The sequence below is a fragment of the Micropterus dolomieu genome, linkage group LG21, assembly GCF_021292245.1.
Source record: "Micropterus dolomieu isolate WLL.071019.BEF.003 ecotype Adirondacks linkage group LG21, ASM2129224v1, whole genome shotgun sequence".
In the NCBI taxonomy this organism is placed as follows: domain Eukaryota; kingdom Metazoa; phylum Chordata; class Actinopteri; order Centrarchiformes; family Centrarchidae; genus Micropterus; species Micropterus dolomieu.
Window position 1 is genome coordinate 20,276,897 of NC_060170.1, and position 24,712 is coordinate 20,301,608.

The window sequence follows — 24,712 nt, forward strand, 5'->3', positions numbered from 1 at the left end:
TCATAAGCAGTTTCTTTCTTTCTCCACACTTTGGCCTTTCCATCACTTTGGTAGAGATTAATCTTGGTCTCATCAGTGCATAAGATTGTGTTTCAGGACTTCTGCGGCTCATCTCTGTACTTCTTTTCAAATTTCAATCTGGCCTTCTGATTCTTCCTGCTGATGAGTGGTTTGCATCTTGTGGTGTGGCCTCTATATTTAAGCTCTCTGAGTCTTCTTCCAACAGTGGATTGTGATACCTTCACACCTGCACTGTGGAGGTCATTGGTGATGTCACTTATTGATGTTTTGGGGGTTTTCTTCACAGCTCTCACGATATTTCTGTCATCAACTACTGTTGTTTTCCTTGGCCGACCTGTTCGACGTCTGTTGCTCAGTACACCAGTAGTTTCTTTCTTTTTCAGGACATTCCAAATCGTTGTACTTGCTATGCCCAATGTTTGTCCAGTGGCTCTGGTTGATTTTCCTTCTTTTCTCAGCTTGACAATGGTTTGCTTTTCTCCCATAAACAGCTCTCTGGTCTTCATGTTGGTTTATCCTCTTTAACAGGAAATGCAGTCTTTATAGGTTTGAACCAAGGATGAAAACTTAGACTAGTCATGCAGAACTATTTAATGTTTGGACAATCAACCTAAAAGGCAACACCTGGGCAACAAGAAACATCTGTCAGTCACATGTTCCAATAGTTTTGCTCATTTGAAAAATGGGTGGGTTCAAACAAAGGGTGATATGTCCTGAGTTGTTTAACACATCTAGATGTGAATACCACGAAATGAGAGCTGAAATTCTGAACTCGTCTCATACTCATCTTTTGATCTTAAAACCAAATGTCTTCAGTGAACAACAAAAACAACGGAATTTGCCTTACCGTTCCAATACTTTTGAAGGGGACTGTAAGTCAAAACAACGAAGAAATTTTACCGAACAATTACACTGACACTCTTAATAAAAAAAAATGCAGTATGAGAGTCCTACCTGAAGAGAGGCTAAGTCTTCTTGTTACGCAATACGAGAACCACATACAAAATTATTTATCAAATTGGGTCGGACTTGATGAATTTAGTGCGAGGATCCACACATGACAACGTCCGGTTTCAAAATAAGATGTCTATGCAGGATGAAAATAAGTGAAAAATGTTGGATCCAGCAACCGCATAAAACAAAAAAGTCATGAATCCTTAGCATTTTACAATGTGAATTTTACTGTTTTTTTTGTCTGAAAATTGGGTCTGAAATGGGTAATTTTCCAAACCCTTTATCTGATTTATGTCCATTAGCACATTCCCATTTACTTACTTCTTTGTATAAAAAGTGCCAAAATAGCACACCCTCAACATTAAGTACAAAGTGGTGTACTTAATAATTTCGAAATGGAGAACAAAAAATAAGTACAGAGTGACCTACAATGCTGCTCAAGCTAAATGAACACTGGATAAAAGCAAGTCTAAGTTTAATAGTTCAGTTCTTGGTGTAGTTATGTTGTCTCATGTGGCTGCTTGGACAACCTATAGTTAAGACACATGCACAAACCTGCATGCACTGATCCAGCATTAAGTTGTCGAACTCTGAGATGAAACATGTGTCCATGTCTGTCTGCTTCCTGTCTGCCTCACTGACTATAATTATGATTTCAATAGCATACTATTTATGTATACTGACAGATGAGGGCGAAAGAAGCAGCTTAAGTGTAAAAAAAGAAAGGTGTGATTAACAAAGTGTCATTTGCACATACAGATGTTATCATGCCTTCAAGAATGTACAATAAAAAACTGTGACCTTCCTGTCTTTATGCATTAATTCAGCTGTCAGTAGAATCTAAAGACCAGGGGCCTCATTTAAAAAACTGTGTGTAGGATTCACGTTAAAAGGTTGCGTATGGACGGAACACAGAAAGCGCTTTTATTTTGACTATGCGCACTCGGGCAACTGGGTACTCATTCGATTTTCAATTTTGGTATTCGAATATATATATATATATATATATTTTTTTTTTTTTACATGCCTGAACTCAGCTCACACATTGCCTGCATTCAGCTGATGTGCAACAGCGGCGTTAGCTCGCCTGTCTGATTTTCAGTAAAGTTATTTGTGTATCTTTCACCGGAGGCTCAGCAATGTGAGCACAGCTAAATGCATTGGATAATAACGAAACAGTTAGTGAGCTAGATTGAATATTATAATGAGACTGTTGCCACACTTCAACAGTTTAACAGACCGCTGTAAGTAATGTTACTTTAGTGAATGGATCATAAAACTGTGTTGTTGTTCTGCGCCGTTATGCTGCATTATTGTATATTATGTGGGTCACGTCAGTTACAGCGACTGAGACGGTGGAGAAGCTGTGTACCTGAGTATCGGTAAAACGACAATAATGAGAAATGAGAATACATTTCATACCATGAAGTATTAATTACAGATCAAATTAAATGATTGCTGATTAAACTGTACAACATATTTGAGGCGTTCTTGTGCATAAACAGATATCTCCGTTTGTGTTTATTATCTTAAATCATGTTTTTATTGCGCACTTCAGGGGCTATCAATCAAATGTTTGTTTATTTGTTTAAGAATGGCTTTTATTTGTTGTTGCAAATTAACTCATATATTATATTAAGTTTTATATAATATAACTCAGAGGAAAATTTCATTTATTTTACACAGTGGTATCCGTTTGAAACCATTACAATCTTCTGCCATCTGAGTTGCAGTTTTTCATTTCTCCAGTTTATGTGTGTACGCATGGGTCAGAGGTAACGTAAAGAGTCTGTTGTTGTTGTTTTTTTTTTATAAATTGCTTAGAAAGTGGCGTATGCCTTCTTTTGTGCATCCGCAACGTTTATAAATGAGGCCCCACGGTCACCATTATCTCCCAGGTATGCTATGATTCAGCATTGTGACAATAAAGACCTCCGTGCATCTGGACGAACTCTATTCATGACAATCTATGACGCTGCAATCCTCCTATATAAATTGAAGGACATGTGTCTGTTGCAGCAGTCATGTGATGCTATAGGTGATCCATCTGGGCCAAGCACCTCAAAAGGCAGTTAAGCTGACACCTAGCACAGAAACAGATAGGCAACCTGTCAAACCAGTCCTGTAGTATTTATGCTGTTTGAAATAGAAGAGAGATGTCCTAAAACATGGGGATAGCCACTGAGCTGTCTTATGTGTGGAATTATCACTGAGACATATTAAATAAAGCACAAGAGATTATAAAAAATAGGCTAATTCAATGCAGTGAAATACTGTACTGCTACTGTATTTCATTTTTCAGAGATCCACAGACACATTAGTGATGATGTAAAATGAAATATTAGAGGATCAGAAGCTGGTTGCATTGCTTAGATCTTACAAATAGTCAGGCTTCAGATATAATTCTTGAGTATTTTAAGTAGGATTAATTGCCTATGTGAATGAATTAAGAGTCTTTTGAAACTAAAAGGCACAGCCGACCAAGCCTCCTAAGCTGCTCAACTCCTCTCAGACCAGCAGAAAACATATGCCAGCTGGAAACATTTAAATTGTTATAAGGATGTTTTACTGTGAAAGCTGAGTGTCAGAGGGGAAATAATATATATCTATATTTTTAAAGGTGTTGCTCCAGTCTCTTTCTGTTGTCATTGCTCACACCACAACCCTGATAGCAAACCACGCATTGTGAGTTATATATTCCTTTTATCAGCAGGTGTCATGTTATTCCAGAAACACAACTGTTTAGTGTTCAGATAGCCTTTGACAAGTCTAAGAAAAAAAACGAAGACTGACCTATTGCTAGTAGATCGGTCTAACTTTGTGCAACCGGCCATGTTGGCATAATGAATAATTTGAGATGTAAAAGGCCACTTCATATTGCACTATTATGGGTCTTGATTTTATCTCAAGAACTCATATCACAGAAAACACTGATGTGGACGAACAGAGACTTAACAGAAAATTCGAAATTCAGGACAGTAAGTCCTGAGAAATCTTTCACACAGGAGCACACTGTGAGGACGTGTGTGTTTGTGATTGCCTGTTTGCAAGAGTTTGTTTTGTGTATAGTGCGTGTGCCCATGAGACTTGTATCTTTACATGTTTCCCTGCACACATGTAACATTTTAACCCCCTCATACTACCGTCATTATAAAAATACATTATTAATTTCTAATTATACAGCATTTGACACAATGATAAATGTTTCCCTATAAAAAGAGGTTCCTCATGTCTGCTAAAACAAAGGTGAATGTACACAAATGCCACTTAATTAAGTACAAAAGTTGCTGTCCTAGACAATTTTTTTTTTTAACCACACTGGTGCTCTGAATACACCTCTGGCAACAACTCTAGTGTGGGATTTTTACTTCAGTCTTCTATAATACAGTAGAACACTTTAACTGGGACAAAATCTGGTAAAAATCATGTCATGCATTGGGTCTAAATTAAACTGGGGCGCACTGTGACACTGCAGCCTCTCAGGTGACTACCGTAGATTATTTTTAAACCGGCAGTCGTTTTCTGGAGTGCCAGGACAAAATCTCTTCTTCTCGCCCCTCCCTCAAACTCTTTTTACTTCTTTCCCTCCGTTCCCTCTTCCTCTACTGCCCGCCTCCTAAAACCCCTCCCCCATTTCTCCTCTCTCACCTCCATCTCTTGCACTCCCATATTCATTCTCTATCTAATTTAATGTCATCTAAGTGAATGCATTCCTTTTGTATGCACCTCAACTTTAGCTTCCACATTTAACTCTAAAGCCTTTCTCCCACATCCCCTCACTCCTCAATCTATCTTGTACTCAAATAGAACAATATCCTATTCTCAGCCATGCAACTGTTTCCTCCTATTCAGCTTCTCCTCATGCAATACGCCCTCTCCATCTTTATGTTGTTTCTTTTCCGTGCCTCCAGCTCTGTCAAAAGGTTAGCCTTAGCCTCCCACCTTACTCGTTCTCCTCTCTCTCTCTCTCTGTCTCTCTCCACACGTACGCACACACGCACGCACATACACACCTCTATTATTCCTCTACCTGTTTCCATTGCCTGCCTAACCTCAATTCCTCCAACTCTTGCTGCTTTCTCCCTGCTCTTAATGTCAATCTCCATGCCGCTGCCACTCCCTTAGTGCACTCCTGGTCAGGCGAGAGAGAGAGAGGTTCATGATATTTAGGATGAATTCTCCATCACTAATCGAAAAAAATCAATACTTTTGAAAAAGTTGTTTCTTATAATTGGCAATGGGAATAGAAGCCTAGAGATTTGCTAACAGTCACTGTTCATGGGCAACAATTTGTCCAGATCTTCTCAACACTTGGAGGCCAGCTGGTTAACAGTTTGGCACATAAATATTTTATTAATGTGGTGCATATCTTTCTTAACAGTGAAGTGGAAGAAATTTAAAACAAATCGACATCTTCTTCCAGCCCAACTAAGTTTAACTGATTATCATCCAATATGTTAAAGCAATTTGTCAATCGATATGTACTTCATAAATGTGCATTTATTTAATACAGACATACAGGGTGCGGCAAAAAGCTCCAAAAACAGCTGTGTATACCTTGATTTTAGACTATGTTTATAACATTTACTGTATGTGTTCCCAAAGTCAAGAATGAACCTTTAAACCAGTTTAGGTATGACTGCAATACCATGTAACACAAAGATTTCTCAGTCTTCAAGACATGCATTTGCAATAGAACTGTACACGGCAACACTGTAAGCTGTATTTACAGACAGATACACATATCAGCCATAATGACCACCTGCTGGTCATAATGTAGGTCTCCCTATGCTGACGAACACAGCCCTGACCCGTCGGGGCATAGACTCCACCGTATATGCACTATGACTTGACCTACAGTAGCTCGTCTGTTGGATTGGACAACACGGGCCAGCCTTCGCTCCCCTCATGCATCAGTGAGCCTAGGCCTTGACAGTTTAGTTGGAGAACCACGGGTTTAATCAGACATTTGCCCTCATTTTCTTCCAGTTGTCCACCTTCCCTGTCTGTCCATCAGTGCATTCCTTCATGAGAGAGTTTGAGCCAGAGCTGCTGTCTTCATGCTGCGTCCCACCCATGCATTTTTAATTTTTCCTTATCATCCAGCTGCCACTGATACTCCATGTAGGTCAATAAAGAGGACATGCACTCAAACAACCACCCTCTATCACATACACACATACACAAATAAATGCACACAAACTAAGACGTGGTAATAAATTGTAACAAAAAATATTGTGTATGTAGACCTATGTAAAACACTCACACTAACAATTAGTACAGCAGTACGCCCAATAAACAGCCATACTCAATATTTATTGGTACTGTGTCAGAAACTGAGGCCTTAGTTTGTGGTTGTGTTTTAGTGGACGGCATTTTAAGGGCCTTTTGCTATTCTATACATCCAAGTATGTGAAGGAAAGGAGGGAAAATAATGGTGACCACACAAAATATTGATACTTCAGGCCCAATTTGGACATTTTTACTTAGGGGTGTACTCACTTTTGTTGCCAGCGGTTTAGACATTAATGGCTGTGTGATGTGTTATTTTGAGGGGTCAGAAAATTTACACTGTTATACAACCTGTACACTCACTACTTTACATGTAGCATAGTGTCACAAAAGCTATAATCCAATATTTACAAAAATGTGAGGGGTGTACTCACTTTTTTGAGATACTGTAAATCACAGAGAAAAGCTAGACATAAAGATTAAGAAATAAAGTATCCCTTAGTAAACTTAAACCCTACTCGTACACATGCACACAAGCACGCATGCACACACAGACAAATCTCATCCAGATTGCACTCCCTGCCTTGCTCCTCTGCTCTCGCGCGTCCTATTTGATCTCCTTATGGTTCATTAGAAGCTGGTGTGAGAAAAAGGCTGTTAATTGTTTTGATAAGGTTAAAACTGACGGATCAAAGGACGATTTTTTTTAAATCACAGACAGACTGCTGTGTTGTTTTAATTGAACTAGCTGGCGCATTGTAGTTTAGGGTTGTGTGAGTAAATGATGCCCAGTTTATAGTTTGATTTGTAGCAACCTAAAACCACAACAACTGAGTTCAGCAAAAATATTGCATGTGTATAAAATGATGGCATAAACTATATGCCAGACAGACACTTATTATCTTTTATGTTGTGATAACTCACACAACATGTTTAAATCTGCACGGCCAGAACCAGCGACTTTCATTCTCGCACTGTACGGATCAATCACACATGGCAGCTCACAATGATCGCAAACACGGCCGGCTTTGTCCATTTACAAAAATTTTATTCAAACAAAAGGAAAATGTTGGCAAAAACAGAGAAAGGCTGCGTTCCTTTGTGCAATTCTACTATGAAGGGAAATAAGGAGAAAAAAGACTGGAACTGGAAGATGGAGACAATGTGGTGTTCGGCAGCGTAGTTAAGTTTATATCATAGCAGCCTCAACACTACAGTTCTAGCCGCAACATGTAAAACACTATTGCAGTAACATTAAAACAAGCACACTAAAGTTTATAATACTCTTTTGACAGCAGCCATGTGGGAAATCAGACCATAGAACTGCTCAAACTGCCAACCAAAATTTTACACCTGCCAGAAATCCATCCAATCATCCAAGAGCCAGATCGTTAATCGTACAATTAATCAGGTGTCATGACCCCCCTCAAATTGCTTGTCAAATAACAACCAATCTGTAAAATTAGTCTGGGGCGACCAATTTAGGGGGAAATCAGGCTTACTTCGAATAGTGTCTGCTCGGCTTTAATAGGTGATTTAAGCACTCTCTTAAGGTTAAGTGTGGGTGTTCCTTACACTTAAACATGTTGACAGATGGAAATGATATTCGGTCAAAAGTTGGCCCATGCCACTCACTAAACACCTACTTTTTTCTCTTAAACACATACACAATAATTCAGTAGTGTGCATATATAAAGCAACATAAAGTGGTGTGCTTTAGATTACCTTAAATGGAAGGGACTTTTCACTGCAAGGGCTAATGGGTAGTGACTGGAGGCTGCTGGCCGGACTCGTCTCTGTGCTCTGCAAAAGACAAAAACATAAATATAAAAATCACATCAAGGTGAGGTTTGAGATAAACATTGTGATAAAATGACAAACAAGTGATTTTTACAGGATCAGTAAACAAAATTAAGGTATTAGCAACTATTTTAGCTTTACATTTTTGTAACTTCCTTGTGTTAGCAATATTGTCCAAAACATTACACACAGATAGTTTGTTACTACTACAATAGAGGGATGTTTGATGTATAATAGACTAGCTCTATTAAGGTGATCGTTAAGCTGCAGCATGCTAAACCTTAGTGTAGTAGTTTTTTTTTTTTACAAAATATCTACAGGGCAATATTATATTAAGTCTCTTAATCTAGGTTTAAGGCACATTTGGTTCACAAAAATGTAGGATAATTGAGTTCATAGAACTTGGCTGTATAAATCCAACCCAATGCTGTAACTCGTATTTTTCCCCCCACCTGGTTTCTTACATAATCTCTGTGATCAGACAGATTTTGGCTCTGCTCCTTGACACAGGTGTCTTGTGGGCAAAGAACAGGGTCAATGGGAGGGGGTTTTACACACACACACACACACACACACACACACACACACACACACACACATAACAGCTGCATACATTGATGTGACAAAGGGTGCACATGCTGTCATATGCAGCCCTGCACGTGGACACGCACACACACCTTAAAAAAAGCCAGACGCTGGTCTAAATGTCACCTGTGGGGGTTTTTGACAGCTCAGATGGGAAAGTGAGAGAGGATAAAGTCATGTCTTCAGCCAGGACTGATGCTATCGATGTAATAATGCATGGTAAAGACATGACAGCATACGCAAGAAGGGTATGACAAGAGGCATGACAAAGACACGACAAGGAAAAGGGAAAGGTAAAGTGTAGCTACATGTTCCACACACTTGGTGTTCTGATAAGGTCTATTTCTTGCCATCTGCTGCCCTCTTACAAATTTATAAACAAGCCAACCCCTCTGTTGTTTGAGAGAGATGACCATACTTACAATCGAGACGCCCTACAAAGGTGCTTTTTAAGCTAAAATCCTGATTGTTTGTGCATATTTTTGGCCTACGTTCAGGTTTTGAAGGTAGCTCTGAGACACATCGGAGGCCAAATCTTTGCACAGCAAAAACTTGACGGTTTACTGGCTTGGCTGACCTTTTAAAGGAGCATACCTCCCTATCAGAATTATAGGTGTACTATGGCGTCTGGCCCTCAATGTGTCATCAGTGATCAATGGCTTTCCCCATATAGAGAGACAGGTGCACACTCACCGACACCCATACACTCTCTGTCTCCATCTCTTTTCTCTCCAACACATACACATTCTCTTTAAGGTCACCTCTGTCCCACAGGCCTTAACACACAACTGTCCCCACAATTAGATGTGGTTCAGAAAAAAGCCTTTCAGATTTAAGAATGGGAAAAGCTGCCTGGGAGCTCGGGATTTAATGACTTGCACTACCCAGAAGCTAAATGTCTAAAGATGATGAATGGCCTAGGAAAGGAAAGCAGGTTTTGTAGTTTGATACACCCCTTTAATCAGATTCACACATCAGTTAAACCAAGAAATGAAAACCTTCAAATAACTCAAGGTGCATTCACACCAACTCTCTCTCATTGACATTAAGCAACATAATGTCATGCAATTTAGTGAGTTCTTTGGCAAACACAGGTTGAGTGCTTTGAATTTGAAATTCCAACTCTGCTCACGCATTGCAGAGTCCCTGTGTTAAACTCAAACTAAAAATTGTTCTTTGTTTCACATCTCCTCCCTACACAGACACATAATTTATCTTAAGAGTTCACTTTTACAGATCCCGATGGATAGCATATTAGTTAGCTACTGTATGTCAAAATTCTGCTTCACTCCAAAAGCTGGTGTAATGACGGCAGCAGAGATGAACGCCACGGCCTGACATGTAATGCACAACAGTATTTTCAACTACATTTGTTCATATCCACAGCTACTCTTGTAACAACACTAAGCTACAGAAACAATTTGGTGGAGGCAGCAACAATGAGCTGCTGCCACAAGTCAAGCAGCAGCCTGGGATAGACACAGTTACTGGGACAGACACAGGTGCTGCAGAGGCACAAGCCAACAGGGCCTAGCGGTGCAAGTGTTAATACTGCACAACAATGGCCACAAAGAGTGCAAGTATGTGTCTGTGTGTGTATGGCTGCCACAGTTTTGCTAGAACCCATGACATTGACCAATTTGGGATCCCTGTGTTAGTCAACATTAATGCACACATGGACAGTGGCATTTTAGAAAATGTTCCACTGGTAACCAACAGGATAAACTACTGAAAGAGAAATACATCAAGGATGGATGGAGCTGCAATGTTTCTGCTAAGACTGCTGAACAACACTGGCTTAAATATGCTAATTTGACAAATGTGATGCACAATAAACACAGGAAATTATAAGATATGATGCATTATCTGGCCTGTTGGTCATGCATGCTGATATGCAATGACTTGCATTCTTCTATGCAGTATTAATTTTTGGAGGGCATTTTTAAGCCTTTATTTCATATAGTAGAAAGAGAGAGAGAGAGAGATGCAACAAATTTGATGTTGAACTGAGGATGTTGTGGTTTGTGCATTGCATCTTAAACCCCTTAATAGTATTCATGACCTTCTGACAGCAACTGAGAAACTGAGCATGTTAGGTTACTGTTTTATCATTTTATTCACCATGTCCAGGTCTTCTTGCTGACAACTGTTAGGCTAATGAAGCTATTTTAGACATCTTAATCCATAATGCTGGCTAACAGCTGGCAACAACACTTTTTAAAAATTAAATTTAAAAGTCTGGTGCTCTGTCTAGCTAAAGGCATAATAAATTGCGAGAATATGTCTACCTTTCTCTCAGCAATGGTTATACTAGGAGTGCTGAACAATCTTGACTGTTTATTGACTCATGTTATTGTAGTTGTGAGAAACCCCAAAAAGTTAGTGATAGTGAAAAGAGTGATAATGTGAGATCTTGGGTATCTTGTAAAGACCAATTCATTTCATTAGGTTTCTCAAGCATGCTACAATAGAAATGCTATTTTAATATAGTCTTAAAATGATCTACAGCTTTTGTTGCAATTTAGACTGTTGGCATAAAGAAGAATATGCAATAAATCTAGGCGATAATGAGATAAATATTTGAGTTTTGCACTTTAGCGCCTGGCTTCAGAACTGATCGACTACCCTGCATGAGTCATTTATGGTGTGCTGTGTTATGTGTGACATTTAAAGTTGACAAGTAAGAAGAGAAGAGAAAAGAAGAGAAGAGAAGGAAAGAGAAGAGATGAGACATTAGGGGCTATGAGTTAAGGTAAACAAAAGAAAAGAACATAAGATAGGGGCTCAATACCACAAGGTCAAGCAAATAAAATGCAAAGCATACAGACATGCAGAGTCACCCTTCTCCTGCAGCAGAATGGATTACATCTGCTGACGGAAGGTAACAAAATTTGCAAGTTAATGACACAACAGAGTAAGCAAAGAGAGCAAAGTATCTCCTCTTTCATATTCATGTTATGCTGCTGTGCACCCTCTCTCTCTCTCCATCACCACTCTAGTTTTGTCTCTCTCCACTAATTATTATTTTATCATTTTCATGTCTCATGTCTCTCTCACATTGGTCCTGGGAGGAAAGAAACAGAGAGATGAAAAGTAAAGAGAAAGGGAGAAAACCATATGTATGCCTCTGTGGACTGTAATTCACAGATAGTCCCTCGTAGCTAGCTTTGATCTTAGTTTAGAGGTACTAATGGTGGGGGGTGTTAGGGAAGGTCTGGTCACCCTTTTATATGTTTTTTTTTGTGAGTGTGTGTGTGTATTTGTCTTTGTGAGTAACGGTCTGTATAATAATGCCGTATTTGGTCAGTCACCCATGTAGATTACAAGAAAACAGCAGCCAGACATTGCTAATGGATGTTCTTTCAGCTCAACTTCCAGAGCTCATGGTATTACTAACATCCCTCTTTGGTATGTAAATGACTCATACACTCACAAAAAATAGTGGCAAAGGGTATTAGTGAAAATATGAGCACTTTCATTCCAAAACAAAATATACAGTATATTAAACACCACCAAACACTAACTTCCAAATAATTACTTCTATTGACGCTTGAAGTTTGAAAAACTTGGACAATTGTTAAGGTCTCAGTCATTTCCCAAAAGAGTGTAATTATCATTCTGGCCTGGTGTGGGCTAAACTCTAACTAAAACTGCAATTTACATTCAGAGGGTTGATTGTATAATTTACCATTATGACTGAGAATGTGCCCCAAGTCAAGCTCTCTGCAAATTACAATTACCCCAAAATAAAGCATGCCAATCACATTTACAACATATTCTTCAAGAAAATTCGCAATAAATGATAAAATGTAAATGTTCTACAAGTTTAAAAGCAAGAACATTATTACATTCTATTTACATTCTGGTGTGAAGCAGTCCCACAGTTAAAAAGATTGACTGACTGCACAGGGTGGCCATCAAAATGGTTCCCTGGTTTTTACAGTTAAACCTTGTGCAGCTATTGCAACGTGTCAGTGCTTTACTAAGTGACCATTACAGCTAATCACATCTATAATGATGTGGTGCAATTTCACTGGTTTTACCGACATTCACACTGAGATGGCCTCACAGCCAGAAGTAAAACTTTAAGCATTAAGCAGGCTAAAGCATTTAAGAGCAGTGTGATGCTCTGAAACAGAAGGATCAATGTGTGGAGTGTGAGTGAATGTGCATATCAAGAATATGATGGCAAATGTTCAAATAAGCCTCCCAATTTCCTCTTCCAAATGTAGAATCTGATTCAATTAACAAAATAAAGTCATTACAGAGACCTTTTAAAGGCGGAAAAGCATCCACTTTCAGATGATTTCATGGATCTGAAATAGAGCTGATTAAAACAGGGAGTGAAGAATTTGTCAGTGGAGCGCTGTACTGTTTTGGTTCGGAATGCCAATTGCTTCATATTATTTGCTAACCTTTAGTTTAAAACACAAGGTCTGTCAGTGTGTTATAATGATAATCAATTTCATCTTCCAGTTGTGTTATTCTTGTTGTAAGGGCCACTTAACAGAACAGTGTTTCTGGGATGTAATCCTCATCTTCTGAGTTAATATTTTAATCTGAGTATAAAACCATGTTAGCACAGGTTAAGCCAAGGATTCTCCAAGTTAAATTTAAGACTTTTTTAATGCCAACTTCAATGCCATATAATGAAAATCTTTATGAATTTTAAGCCTGAGAAAATTATTATTTACAAGGTTACCTGAATTTAATAAAACATTTTATTATAATACTCACATTCATATTTTATACACAATAACTTTCTGGGGTGTGTTTGTACTCTGATACATAAAATTAATATTTGTCACACTAAGAACTCTTACGGTGGGAAACCAATACAAAATAAATAGTGCAGTATGAGTTGTAACAATTAGTTGCACCTTGGCTAGATAAGGTAATTTAATGTAACATATTATGACAATGTAAATGTCAATAGCTTCAGTGATTCATCCTGTTTTGTTTTTTGTATCTAAAAGCTGCTTGAAATATAGCATGTAGTAATGGCTTGAAAGCAGTGAGGACAAGGAGTTGGGGCTCCGGTTTGTTTTTTCCTCGTCCCGGTGATCGGCCCATCTGGTGGGTGTAAGTTTAATGTGCGTTAGCATGTTGGATGTTTCCATTCACATAACGTTACATTACAACAGTAGCGAAACGCCGACACACAGACAAAGTCCTCGACGCTGACGCTGGTTCTTTTTTGCGCTGCAAATGATGTTAAATTATGGGAGTTTTTGCGCACTTCAGGGAAAAATCAATCAAATGGGTGTATGTTTATTCAGAAAGGTATTAAGCCTATAATACTCAGAGGTACTATTTCAATTTATTTTACACAGTAGTAGGCCTATTCATTTAAAAAAATTTCATCCTTCTGCCATGTGAGTCGCCGTTTCTCATTTCTCCTCTTTACGTGTGTACGCATGGTTAAGAGTTTACTTACAGGACTGCACATTCTTCCGTCAAGTTTGTTTTTTATAAATCACAGCCTGCTTGGGAAGTGGCGTAAGCACGTTTCCTGCCTTGTTTTGTACGTACCGTTTATAAATGAGTCACACCAAACGGAGTAAATTGTAAAGTCATGGACACACAAATTTTTTTTTGACGTTACATCATTTATTTAATCCTACGAAAGGACGAGAGACAATTTAAGACCTCCGTAAATTAAATGTAATACTTTGTAAATGAAATAAAATACTTTTATAGTATTTATATACTTATTTTTAAATATTAAATTTAAGACTTTTTTAATACTTTTAAGACCCCGCAGGTGCCCTGTAACAAGAGTCCATACGCGTGTGTCTGTGCGTATCCCACCTCCTGCAGTGTCCGTCTCAGTCTTAAAAGCAGGGTTTTGACAGCAGTACAGTCCTGCTGCATCAGTCTGAGTGGAAGGGTCTCCAGGCCTGGAGGATGGGGCTCATCCTCCCTCCCTAAACACGGGCCTGCACTCCAGTCAGCAGGCAGCAGGCTTGTCGGACGGCTGGGCTCCCTGGGGGAGAGACAGAGTGAAGGGAAGGGAGAGAAATAAAGAGATTTAATGATGGCGTGAGTCAGTGTGGAAACTTCATAGATCATTGACCTGTCTTCAGTGCTCCCCACTGCTCTCCACAGGCAACCAGTGGAATCTCATTCTTGCCTTTGGTCATTACTGATGGTGCAGATGAAGCATTAGACAGCAATGTCAAAAATTTCAGCTGCTTCTGAATAACCCAGTAGTTCCCAGAATCCTGTGTGATATCACATGACCAACAAAAATGCACAAATATGGGCTAAACAATAACTTGTCAGCATGTGGAACCAGAATGTGTGACAATGAGATGCAACACGCTAACACAAAGTTTACACAAACTATACCAACAAAGCAATTATAAAGATCTGTCTGCATCACACTAAGAGCAGCGGTGATACACACTCTGGCTAGTTTTATTAAAGCCACTATGTGAAGATTTAGAAATATTCATCTTTGGCACCCTGAAATCGCAGATAAAAAAAAGCACACTGCGGCAAAGTGGAACAAACACCACTAAATTCTACATAAAGTGGCTTTAAATAATACATAATGAAATGAAAAAAAACAAGACAAATGACACAGAAAGAGACACACAAAGACAGATGAAGAGAAGACAGAGTTCTACAGGGGTAGCAAAGGTCGGATGGAGACCGAGACCTGCAACATTCAGAGAACACAGCAGCTGTTACACAGGGCCCCTTAAGGACTCCATTTTAATGAGCACTCATTTCTATAATAAGCTGTTTCAAGATGATTTAACACCAAAAACATGAGCTGATAATATACTCAAACAGACAAAATAAAAGCACATACAAATGCCTACGTGTGTAGACGGCGCACATACACATTAATGTATTCAAAGATCAAAGTCCGTCTTCTAATCTTGCATCTCGCCATCATTATCAACTCAAAAGGATACTTCATTGTGAAGAGCTTTGATTGTTTTTTTATAGCCCATCACAGCTGTGTGGTGATGTCTGTGCGTCCTTATCATATTTTTTGAGGATTCTTAATCTAGTGTTTTGTATTAATGCATGTCCACAATTAATTCTACTGTAGAAACAACCCTGTGCATTCGCGTGTGCATGCAGTGTGATGTGTGTGCAGGAGATTTGGAGCGCCGCACATCAAACATTTTTAATTAACAAAGCTTTTGACATTAAGCACAGCGGACCCCAATGGCCATTTGACAGATAGAATAGATGAAATCTCTCCAAAAGAGACAAGTTCATAAGTCACCGTTTAAGGCCTGATTATGAACAAGCCTCCAAACCAATGTAATTTTCTATTCCTCCACACCGCGGTGACACTTCCGTGGCGGTGTTGGGTTGGAGTCAGACACAGATGAACACAAACAACAGGGGAAGATCAACCAAAGCACTCTTTTAATTAACCAGTACCATTTGAGAACACAGTCCATTAAACAATAAACAGGCCTCTGGAGCAGTATGTCTTTGGTCTCCGGTGAAAGGCCTCTGTCCTCTGTCTCACCTTCATCGCCTATTTAGTACAGCAGAGGACAGAGAAAGGGAGGAACATTCAGCAGGGTTGTTCAATGTCACAGCGTTCCTCGTCTTTCTTTGCCTTCCAGCCAACAGCAAAGCTCAATCGAAGCACCACAACCGGAAACACTGACCTTATTCAACCATGTTCATTCATTGCTCGGAGGCCACTTTACTTGTTCTGTTAGTATGAAAGTTTAACCAGAAGCGTATTTTTTTAAACTGCTAATGATGTAAGACTATTTTATATTCCACCAGACATGAAAACAAAGATCAAGTGCTCCTTCTGGTCTGTAGTTTCAACTGTTTGAAAAGAGTGATGTGACTAATGTTTTAATGCGGTCTGTTACATCTTGCCTTGCCACTCACACAGAAAAACAGATGCTACAGCTTACTTTATGATGAGTTATGAATGGAATTGCATGGCTGTATGGCTGCTGTTGTGGTTTATGATTTTGATATTTACTATTTGCTGATTATGGGGTAGTAAAAGACTTATTATAAAAAGCGAACTTTACATTTAAATTACATTTGGCACTCTTTTCAAACAGCAGTAATTACAGAAGAACACCAACTCTAAGCCTAGAACTGTGCTTCTAGGTGCAGCGTTCGTGGGTACAGCTATTGTAAAGAAAGAAGTTACTTAGCATGATCAGGATTAAAATGGAGAAAAACAAATGAAAGTGGTAAGATGAGAGATTTGCCATTCAAAAGCATCAATGACAGTATTTGACTGTTTAAGTAAAAATACCCTCAACGATGAGTTCATTAAATGCTGTAAAGGGAATGTTTAAAAAGCACAATGTGTAATTTTCCCACTAATAAAAATGTAAAAGCAATTACAGTCAGGTTTAAAATCAATAAAAATTTCGAGATGACCCTTGCTTGCCTAACGTTTATATGAATCATCATGCCTCATGGCCCTTGCTTGCCTAACTTTAACTATGAATAGATGATGCTTCTTTCTCACAAGCACACAATACGACAATTGACTTTCAGTTTTGTAATGCTCAGTTTGAATTGGTTGTAAAGCCTTAGATGCACAGTAGCATTATAGTACAGTATAGAGGGAACACACAACTACAGGAACGTAACTACAGTGATATAATAATGCTGTAAGAGTAATGTAAAAGTAATGTGTGCCTGTAAAGTGACAATTATGTAGCAAAATCTCTTCATTCATGATTTATTCATACTACAGGGGCAGAAATTGTCCCAATAAACGATACTATTCTTTTAAAAGACCAAAACACAAATGATTAATAGATTGATCAAATATGTTTGAATACACGAAATCCCTGCATTAACATTTCTCTGCCAAGTTGATATTTTGACAGAAGTGCAAAAAAGGGGACAGTGTACCTTCTTTATGACATTTTCAAAAGGTGAGCTGAGAAATACCACCCTCCTGTCTGAGAACCACAAAGACAGCCAGCGACTTCACAGACTGCATACCAAGAAAAGGAGGAGAGGGAGGGACGGCAGCAAAGAGAGACAGACATGGACGGAGAGCCGTGGAGCTCCTTAATCATCAAGAGGCCGTGTTCACTTTGACTGATAGCCATTTAGAAGGAAAGGTGAGAGGGAAATTATTTGCCCAGAAAAGAAAAAGTAAAAATCACCAAGTAAACAGAGGCGGGGAACGTTAAGTCAGGCAGCAAATTTCTGCAGGAAAAATGTTCTTTGAGCAAAACAAGGCCATATCACTAAAATATCGATCAACATAAGCCACTCCAAAGACATCTCGCTATAAAAGGTCGGACTGAATCGCTCCCTCATTTGCCCTCATACTGTCTTCTTCACTGATTCACCATCCCAACCCAACATCAACCCTACATCTTCTTCCCCCACCCGTCTCTCCGTCCTTCACACTCTCTTTCTAGTCATCACTCTTCAACCCTCAACCGCTCTCTCCAAGCTCCCCTCTCTCTGACTTTTCTTTGTTCACCTGGCCTTCCCTCATCAACCACCCCCTCCCCCCACTCTATCCTTTACCCGAGCCCTTGTGTCTTTTTATTCACCCCCATCACTCTGACAACCGCTACACTAAACTGATGCAGTATCAAAGCCCCCCCCCCCCCAAGGGATCCTGCTTAGCGCCTCAGACAAATGTCAATGAAGCCTGCTGTCTTTTGAGGACAGGTAAGCTCTGGCTGTCAAGCAGCCACAGGTGCTTCCCCCCCCTTAAACTGTATTCTTTGTTCCCGGCTGGCATCTCAGGTTAGAGAGAACTTTCTCCATTTATTTCTCTGTTGCTCCACCCTGCTATCTAGGCGGGATGAATTGAGCATAAATAAATGACATATGATCAATCATGCTCTCTTCTCTCTGACAGCTCGTGTCAAGTGGCGTAGTGCAGTGCCACAAGAAAGTTTTTTTTCCCTCTCAAAGTTGTTTTTGTTTTTCTATGTCTATTGTGTGTTTCTCTGAGCCAAACACTTTTGCCCTTTCTCTCGCTTCCACCAGGGTTTCACCTCTGTGGCGCACATCAAATTCACAGAGCGATGCAAAAATGAGTGGGATAAGGCTTCAAACAACGCTCGCCTCCCCCCGAAACAATAATCATACAGGTGCCTTTATGTAAGGCATTTATTGTTTCAGGAGACGAGTGGGATATTTCTGGTTAAACTGAGCAACTGAAAGATGTAAATGTGTTTTACTGAAGGCAATTTAAAAGGAAATGGCAACACCACTAAATCTTACCTTTACAGTCATTTCTGGGTCATTTGTCATGCTGTCTGTAGCGGTGGAATTGGCTGTTTGTGATGATTTTAATTTTCTTCTATTTCAAGAAATTAGCCAACCTAATCTGCTATGAATGACATCCACCTGCCACTAATTTGCAATAGGATGTTATAGTATACCCTGGCAATATTTAGTGCGAGAGTGGGAAGTAGTTCATGTAGTGGAGTGTATGAAGATGGATGGACATGCAGAATCCTTGATTTTGACAACCAACACCAAGGTTCCCGTGCCGTCTCATTCTGTAAAGGATAGGGATGTCACGGTGAGGAAATGTTTCCACCAGTTAATAAACTTGTAATATCACAGATGTTACCGATTACGTAGACATTTTACAATTCGTCAGTGAGACTTTGATCTCATCATTTTGGGGTGTGTGTAGATTACATGGACCTGGAAAGTAGGGGTGCTGAGGGGGCTGCACCACCCCCTAAAAAAAGAATTTTAGCATTTTATAAATTAGCCGATAAGCAAAAATTAACTAAATTATTACTTATTTCTATTTTTAAAAAAACTAATAAATGAAGGTGGGGGTGGTTGGCATGTAATGTAATTGGTGTATGCCCGAACACCGTGTAACACTGACGGTAACACCGACTACCATGGCAAGCCTTGGATCGAAGGTCAGTTTTTACATTTCCAATATTTAAACATGACCACACTGTTACCCATAATTTAACAAGGTGGTTTTAAAGTCTAAACATCATACCTTAATCAAGCTTTTTTTTTTATCACAAGCTGGTATTATAGGAATAAAACAATGAAAACATCTGTAGTATTATCTACAACATATTTTGCAAATGCAAAGAATAACTTCTGATGTATTTTTTGTACCAGCAATGGGCCATTTCCTACACAGATGTTAGTGCTTTCTGTGGTTTGATATTTTGGACCTGAAACCTAACTGAGCAGGACACCTGTTAAACTGAATGAAAGCTAGGTTTCATTGAGAAAAGAACAAAAACTTAGAACCGAGAGATTATTTCAACGAAAGCGGCATCGGTAAAGACTGCCAAGCTGTCAGTGTTGTGTGTGCGGGGTATATGCTAGTGTGTGTGTGTGTGAGCATGTCAGAATATACATATTTGACTGAAACTACAGCAGACAAGGTGGTTTTCCAGCTAAGCACAAGTCTCATCTGCAGGTAATTACAACATACACACACACACACACACACACACACCAGGAAGTGCACGACACAGTTGAAGACAGGTCTGTTCAGTGATGATAGATGTTATACAGGCAGGGAGGCCCTTCCTCTACTCAGGGTCATCTGTCTTTTCACTGTCATCAGACGATAGCCAGACATGCTCACCACACACACACACACACCCACACACACAGCAACATGGACACACACACTGCACCTCTGAAGAGGTTATATGTATGCCAGTGCAGATAATAGGACTTTGTGATAGGAGCCAATTGGAAGATTACACAAATGGACAGTCCTAATTTGAATTTATAAAGACGTGGTGTCACACCAGCTAGTGGCTACAACTGGTACTACGTGACCATGTCAGTGTGAGGCTAATTAGAACTGATCACAAGGTTTAAAGTGCAATTCAATATTTTCACACACAGATTTCTCTCTACAGTATTTTCAAAGTAATTACACAAAGAAAGAAAAAGTAAACAGGGGAGGTGTGTGAAAAATTACCCCCTTTCCATTGTGCTTGTATTTTTCATGGGCTCCTTCTGTCCTCTCAAAACTTTTTATCTTCCATTCTCCTCTCTTCATTTCTTTTCATCACATTTTCCTTTTCTTTTGCTCACCTCCTCTCCTTTTCTGTTTTCTCCTCGCCTCTTAATACGTAGTTTTTCCTCTATTGTCTTTCTGTCTCTTACACTCTCCTCTCCTCTCAGAAGGCATTCTCAACAACACCATTAGAAGTGATCCATTTCACCAACCTGAAAAAGCCAATTATCTACCTTTTTATGGCTTTCATTATTTTACCACGCACACAGTGTTTTATTACTGGGCCACTGGCTCCCTGCACTGACACAGACCTGCACGCACGCACACACGCACACACACACACACACACACACGTATGCGCATCCGTACGAGCAATAAACAACACACACACACACACACATAGAGCAAACAACGAAGAGACACATATTCCTATACGCACACTCAGATATGTGGGTTTACATAATGTTCAGTTAGTGTGTGAAGTGACGAATAATGACTGTTAGTCAAATAAATTGTGTGTGATTGAAGTGCATTATCTTTAGCAGCAGTGAAGAGGGGTAGGCTGCACCCTTGTCAATCACCAATATAAAGCATGCATTGTCTCATGAATAATAACAGTAAAGGACACTTTAATACAGAGACACGGTATGAATGGCAGTCAGTCCCCTCTGCCAACTTTTCCCTCATTAAATTTTTACTGACAACAAAGATTATATTTATGGAGACAAGCCAAAACGTGTGTGTATGGCTGTGTACATGTGTGCAGCACAGACATCAGTGTGTCAGGTGTGCACTTGTATGAATGCGCAAGTAAAACATAACAGTACACCATAGCTATTGGAGAATGATCGCCCCCATTTGTCACTCCTCCTTTCCATCTGACAGACACAGTGCGCTCATCTGCATTCAGCACCTGAGGCTACGGATGTTTAATGTTGCCATTAAACTCATCTCTGACATAAAGTGCATCTGTGACTAAAGAGTGAGCACAAGCCAAGCTCTAGGCAATGAACTCAATGGTGAATTCAAGTCTTCAGACACAGAAACGGACAGAATATAAAACAAATGTAGCAGGGGTAACTTTCTGATTAACCTAATTGTCCTTGATTCTTTCCCATATGTATTCTGCACTCTGAATCCGCGCTTGTTTTGCAAGAAATGTGTGCCGTCTCTCTGGCTTAGTATGCATCACCTTCTGGGACTGTCCACTCGTCTACTGCCGTATCCTCTGTGAGTATCATAACGTTAATCTCATACAAAAAGCCTGAGAAACACCACACTAGCTTTTTGTGGGGGAGCAACCTTAGGGAGTTATCAGAACACACTAATTACTATCAAAACCTCTTGTTGCTTGAAGAGATCTATTTAATAGTGGTCCCATGTGTCACATTACATTTTCCTATTTCAGAGAACATTGCCAAGCCACATTGCCCCAAAATGTATCCAGTATTAAAGCCTTAAAGCGATATTCCACTAAAGTAGAACATCTTTACTTTTTGGCTCAAAAACCATGCAACGAGTTCACAAAGTCCACCACCATGAGTGACTGCCCCAGGAAATATGAGACACGCTACTCTTTTGAGTTTATATTGTTATGCAACTATAACATCAAGGAAGCAATGTACAATCCTGAGTGAAATTCCTCATATGTGTACACATACCTGGCAAATAAAGCTGATTCTGATTCAAGCACTACAGGATTCCTTTGACTGTTTTTTTAAATGATACTAGGGTTTGTTCCACTTATTTAAAAGTAACTTTGCCTGCTTGGAATTCTTAATGGAGGAGAATGGACTAAAAAAAGCATAAATGCCAAAGGTGACAATAGATCACAAAAGCAACCACTGGTTGACTGAGGCTCTTTATAAATGCAAATCAACAAATCCATGCTAAAAAATGCAAATTCCCCACCCAAAGCGAATTCATGTTTGGAGCGCACATTAATGTTCATCTTTTCATTACTTAAGGACATGATAATTTTACGCTACTTATTCTAACGCCATGATAATAAAGGACCGGCATTTAAATTACCTTATAATGTGTTGTGTGTTGTGATCTTTATACTTCACCTGACCCGGCAGTTACGAAAGGATAAAATGGGCAAAAGCTCAGGTAATACTTCCATAAGAAATATTACAGTAACACCATGAAAATCAATATACTGTAATAAGTGTATGATAATGTATTCTTGGTTTAAGTTGATAATATGTATCACAGTTGTGAAACAGAGCTCATATTGTTACAAGATACATTATAAATATAGGTTTTCTGTAATAAACAGTGAAGAGAAAACATAAGGGCGGATCTGTACATGCAAATTCCCAGTCAAGGCTATGTTTCCTGTAAGCGGACAAACACAACGTGCCGCTAATGTTTTATGAGGATGGTCTACAGCAACATCAACAACATGAAAATAAATTAAAATGTTGTCTCTCCTTTTCATCTCATTTTATCTGGCTAACGTCAAGCTGCCTAATTTCCTTTCAGAGAGACAAATATATTGTTTACGATGAGTCATAATTGTGATTTGTTGTTTTGTGGTAGTGACATTCCTGTCACCGCCGTGACAACAGCACAGACGAACAAACGTTTCCATGCAGAGTCACAGCGAGATACGAACTGATTTACATGACCGTGACTGTCTATGTGTGCCTTCATTGTGACAAACTCTTTGCTCAGGTCAGATACGTGTCAAATGTTCACACTTGATCTCCTTGTTGACAGCTATTTAAAATAAATGTTTAAAAAATGTCTCTGTAGTCGTCTTGGATCTTTTAGTCTTCATGTTTTTTTCGAGTTGGTGCACACAGACATCATTTCCTGTAATAATCACCTGAATAAGCTCTGATTCTGATTAAATGAAATGGAAATGTGCCAAGGTACCAGGAATAAGCTTCTGTAATCCAGGATATTAAAAAGGCATGTATCCTCCTCATCTTCATTTATTTAAAAGGTGTTTCCTTGGCAATACTGAAATATGCTGTATATTTATGTATAGAGGGACATTGGTGAGCAGAATATATAAGTGTAAATGATTTGTTTATTCAAAATTAGACACTATGACTTGCCTAATTAGGTATAGTGCGTGCAGAAGGCTACAATGACGCAAGGGGAATCTTGGTTTATTACTCTACATGTAATTTACCGTACCCTTGCACAAGTTAACAAGATGATCTGTTAAGTATGAGAGCTGCATGAAACAATGTTTACCAGTGCTGGGAAAACAGCTAGCCTGGCTCTGTCAAAGTTCAAAAATACACCTCCTGACACCTCTACAGATCGCTAATTGGCACACTGTATCTCTTTTGTTTAATCCACACACAAACAGAAATGTAAAAACAACACTTTATAACAACCTTATAAACACAAGTTTATCCATCTACCCAGCATGTCTGTGCAGCTACAGGCTGCCAGATATGGTCAATCAGCACAGGTTTTTGTTTTGGTCTCTGAAATGGCAAAATGGTATCAAATTTGGCAAAATTAGTGTGATGACAAGAATCCGGGATGCTGTGCACAGTGCTGCATCCAGTGCTGCATCCAGCTGCTGTTTGCCAAGAAATAGTTACATCAACTCAACTTCCCCCTGAACCAAATATTGTTGTTTTCACATTCCTGTTATGAGCCAGGCCAGCTGACTCCCCCTGTGTCCAGTCTTTATGCTAAGCTAAGATGAACATCTCTCCACTTGCTGTTCAGATATGAGATTTATATCGGTCTTTTCATCTAACTCTTGTACACAAAGCATAAAATCATACATCTGACAAACATCTGAAAAAGCCAACGTTTCCTGATGACTGCTGTAAAGAGACTTTCTCTGCCAGTCCCTAGATTTTGCTGATATTGATGTTAGCTGTTTCAGACAGCTACTAAAGAATAAGGGCAGTTAAATGATTATAAAAGTAAAAACAGTAAAAGTATGCATTTTTGTTATCAATAGTGGAACAAATGTGTTTGAGAAAACAACAAACAAGGTGGGAAACCTTGTGTGTATCACTGCAGAATGCAGATTTCAGCTTTTTGCTCCACATTTTCTTAGTGCCTTGCTCTAAGCTCAGCATCAACATACATTATGCTGTAGTCCACAACAAAACGAGACAAAATAAAGAGAGGAGCAGCAGACAATAGAGGAAGAGCAAAACACCCCCCCCCCCCCCCCCCCCCCCCCCC

At 39.3% G+C, this 24,712-nt stretch overlaps 1 protein-coding gene across 4 annotated transcripts in view; it reads right to left on the reverse strand.

Annotated features, from left to right (window-relative positions):
• The window catches only part of ccser1 (coiled-coil serine-rich protein 1), a 134,254-nt gene that overhangs the window by 75,019 nt on the left and 34,523 nt on the right, over window positions 1-24,712 (reverse strand). For all 4 annotated transcript variants that reach the window (XM_046034951.1, XM_046034952.1, XM_046034954.1 and 1 more), the window contains exons 7-8: window positions 14,404-14,578; window positions 7,933-8,010 (exon numbers count right to left, since the gene is read on the reverse strand). In XM_046034951.1, coding sequence (XP_045890907.1) covers window positions 7,933-8,010; window positions 14,404-14,578 — 253 coding nt within the window. The remainder of the gene's footprint in view (window positions 1-7,932; window positions 8,011-14,403; window positions 14,579-24,712) is intronic.